Below are 4,213 nucleotides of genomic sequence, written 5' to 3' on the forward strand. Positions count from 1 at the left end.
TGTGAGAGAATGTTTTCAATACTACATATTCATTTGGTACTTACTTATAAAACGCCCAGATACCAGATCCATTCTTCCTAGTACAACGTACCACCGGGCCACCTACACTCGCGTGTCTTAAATTTCACGCGACTCGTGAAAACCATATCGCGGGTTCCGTTCCCGGCCGGTGTCGGATCCAGACTGGTTCCACTGCATAGATTTAATGAAAAATCTATTACTATTATTAACTACTTACGTAAGACGATGGACGTAAAAGACCTAGGAAACCTATAGAAGTCTTAAAAAATTACTGCTTACGATTTAGTGGCCAAACCAAGAAAGTTTGGTGTTGGTTTTGATTAGCATTATTATCAAAATTTGTATATATTATTCTTTGAGAACAAATTAGATTATTTTCATAGAAAATATTTTAATTTGTATTTTTTAAGTAGTCACACTACTACTATGTTATAAACATAAATATCATATATACAAAAAAAACTAGAAAATTTCGACGCTTGCCTTCGTGTACCGATGGCCTAGTGGTTCAGGCATCCGTCCGGTACACGGAGTACGCTGGTTCGATTCCAGCTCGGAACACTTGGAGGCCTTGGCCACTTTTTCTTTGTATATGACATTTATTTAATGTTTATCTTGGCTACGATCATTGGAATACGAGGATAGAAAACATTACCTCATTTTTTGTATAGGTTTTACGTTATCTATCAGATACCTACAGTAGGGTATGGCATGCGACAATTTTATTCTAATAAGATTATTTTCTTATTAGAATGTTTTTGTTTCATAACTGGCGCTATTTTCAAGAACAAAACAGAGTGCCATCAAAACACAGTCAATTTCATTTCCTATGCCGTTAATGCAAATAAGTATCTACTACACACACACACAAAATACACAAATTACTCAATCCATGTCATCGATGAAGGCAACTCAGTTTGGACCGACTCAAGTGCGACTGGCCTAGCGCGTAGTGACCCTGCCTGCTACGCCACGGCCCGGGTTCGAATCCCGGGAAAGGCATTTATTTATGAGCACAGATATTTGTTCCTGAGTTATGGAAGTTTTCTATGTATATAAGTATTTGTATGTTATACATATATCGTTGTCTGAGTAGGTACCCACATCACAAACCTTCTTGAGCTTACCGTGGGACTCAGTCAATCTGTGCAAGAATGTCCTATAATAGTTATTTATTATTTTAACCTTGAGGCCCTTAATTTAAAAAAGTGTGCATGAAAGTACAGTAGGTATCAGTTTTTTTAAATAAATTATTACAAAAAGAAGCATTTTGCAAAATATTGTGCAATGTTTTCCAACGAAAAAAAAAACGGTAATTCAAATAAAGCCCACTTATTAGTTCGAGTTAATATACCTATTTTTTTTTAATTTACATAATACTTAGTCATCGTACTGAATGTCAAATAGTGTAAATATGACAGACGTGAGTTGTGTGACATGAGAGGCATGAGTTGTATGACAGACATAGAATAAATCAGTGGACTTGAGTTATTCATGTACCTAAAGCGAATTTTTCTCAAGTTACAAACTGTACCAATGATTAGTCTCGAAATATATATGTACTTGTCATTTATTTTTATAAATACCTATCACACTACTTTGTATCGGTCTGTGTAAAAAAATGTAATAAAAGTTGAATTAAATACATCGCAAAATATTATCACCCCATACAAATTACACATACGGAAGACTCCCCAAGGTCAATAACAAAGCGAACAAAATAGTCCCCGCAAAACTAGATCGAGAACTCTCTAACAATGCGGGGAGGAAATATTTAATGATGATTGGCCTTAAATTACCCTCTCAAAAGCGCCGACATCCCGCTCACGCACCCCCGGATGCCCACCTCCCGTCCCTTTCTCGCCAACAGGGAATCTATATAAAGAACAACAGGTAAGCGCCCCGAGACATTCCCCTGTGGGACCCCCGATAGTACGCACCTGTGCCAACTCACGTCACACACGCACGATGGCCGCCGAAACTTACGGACATCGCTTGATCTACTCCGAGAAAGACATGTTCCCATCTGAAGTCATGTTGGAATATTCTACTGAAGACTGTTATCTATCCTGGCCGAGGTCTCCTGACTCTGGAAGATCCAGCTTGGAGCCCACACCATCTATGGACGGCAGCATCAACCAAGACTCCCCGAACCATATTGCTTATCGAGGACTTTCGCGAGAAGTTTTCGAAGACAGTGCTGAAGACTCAGAGCTGCTAGAAGGTTCTGGTAAAAGGAGAGGAAGAGCTACCAGTACAGCTGTATTGAAGAGGAGGCGTCTAGCTGCCAATGCCAGAGAAAGGAGGAGAATGCAGAACCTCAACAAGGCTTTTGACAGACTCCGAGGCCACCTTCCGTCGCTCGGCGCCGACCGTCAGCTCTCCAAGTACGAGACTCTTCAGATGGCACAAACCTACATTGCCGCGCTCTATGAACTACTCCAATAGGTAATAGTGAAGTGTTGTGACTTGCCAAAATCATCTAGAAATTATAAATACAGGGATTTTATTTATTGTAAAAATTAAGTACCAGAATACTCAGTGTTACCAATTTAAGCACTCAATTAACTTGCGGTTTAAAGTTACGAGGTATCTTGTTTCTTACACGCTTACTATTTTGTATTTTTTAATTAAGTTTGCTTGTCAGTATCCGTCCTACCGATTTAAGTTAATTTTAGAGTAAGTAGTTACCTTTAAAGGGTTTTCATCTTGCCAAGAAAGTATTATGTCGAAACATTCCTTGTAGTTAGGGACTTCGAAGTCAGTGTTGTAGATAAATTGTTACTAGTATATTTAGAATGTATTGTGGATAATTATATTAGTTATGGCAAATCCAGTCAAACAATGTTTTTATTTGTAAATATACGAATATGTTTGAATTTTATGTGTGATTTTTATTGTGCTTTCCAATCCCTGAAAAGTTCTTTAAATGTGTAGTACATAAGTTGTGTAACTTAACTAAATCGAATTCAGCGACATCCATTATATTTCTCTCAGTTGATTTCTACAACTAAACTATTTTTAATTGAAAGAAAATGAAAAAATGGGTCAGAGTGCAGCATTCTCTTGTTTTGGTTGAGATTATTATGAAGCCCTTGAGTGATCGCAATCAGACTTAAACTTTAGTGCATTCTATAATTTCAGATTTATAATTACTTAGTGCATTATTTACAATTATCGTATTTGAAAAAAAAAATGCCATCAATTTCGAAATGATGTTAGAAAACGAAATGAAAAAAATAAATAAAATGCAATAGCATACTACAACTGATATGTTTGAAGTCACTAAGAAAGAAATTCATCCACACATTCACAACGTTTCGTGTCGTCTCCGTCGAGGTGAGGCAGCAAAATACACAAAGGTATTAAAAAATAAGCCATTTGGTTGTCAGTAAACTTACGATTGTAATGACAATTACATTAAAAAACATAATTTTACTTTAGAGGAGAAACACACGTTATCATAATAAGGTTGCAAATGTTGATAGTTGCCAAAAATCTACTGATTCCAACGGATCAAATGATATTACATACCTGCCAGCAGCGGCTGATCCACACAAGCCGATTCTCACAGGCTTGCCTAAAATTGATTAGGTACTAGTAAAGTACTTAACCTACCTTTAGGTTTCTTTTTGCTCAGTGTTGCCTAGCAGAAATTCTCACCAGCCGCCACTGATACCTACTTACCTAAGCTCTTATAATATCACCTGACTTTACATATAATTTACGGTGATAGGTAGTAAAGTAAAAAATGCATTGCCTTGGCCGACAGTCACTGTTCCTGTTTGAAAAATGAGATAGCAGCAACTTTGTTCAAGACAGCGGTTTGAAAATGTACGCTCACTGAATGGGAGGCAGGAAAGAGGTTTGTGTTTGTCTTGAAACTCAACAGTATTGCAGACATCAACGCTTTATTGTAAGTATCTCATCATCGTCACCATCCTCCTTGCGTTATCCCGGCATTTGCCGCGACCCATGGGAGCCTGAGTTCCGCTGTGACAACTAATTCCAAGATTTGGCGTAGGCAGTGTATTAGGCACTACTTTTACGAAAGCGACTGCCATCTGACCTTCCAACCCAAAGGGTAACTAGGCCTTATTGAAATTAGTCCGGTTTCCTCACGATGTTTTCCTTCACCGAAAAGCGACTGGCAAATATCAAATGACATTTCGCACATAAATTCCGAAAAACT

At 37.8% G+C, this 4,213-nt stretch overlaps 1 protein-coding gene across 1 annotated transcript; it reads left to right on the forward strand.

The window, feature by feature from the left end:
• Positions 1 to 1,795: 1,795 nt before the first annotated feature.
• LOC125242382 (transcription factor ATOH1-like) lies at positions 1,796 to 2,824 on the forward strand. Its single transcript, XM_048151186.1, has one exon. It carries the CDS (start codon positions 1,990 to 1,992, stop codon positions 2,467 to 2,469), a length of 480 nt encoding a protein of 159 aa, XP_048007143.1. The 5' UTR covers positions 1,796 to 1,989; the 3' UTR covers positions 2,470 to 2,824.
• Positions 2,825 to 4,213: the final 1,389 nt, after the last annotated feature.

This window comes from Leguminivora glycinivorella, chromosome 2 (assembly GCF_023078275.1).
Source record: "Leguminivora glycinivorella isolate SPB_JAAS2020 chromosome 2, LegGlyc_1.1, whole genome shotgun sequence".
In the NCBI taxonomy this organism is placed as follows: Eukaryota; Metazoa; Arthropoda; class Insecta; order Lepidoptera; family Tortricidae; genus Leguminivora; species Leguminivora glycinivorella.

Coding starts and splice junctions, on each gene's coding strand:
- LOC125242382 (XM_048151186.1), top strand. CDS start 1,990: ATGGCCGCCGAAACTTACGGACATCGCTTGATCTACTCCGAGAAAGAC.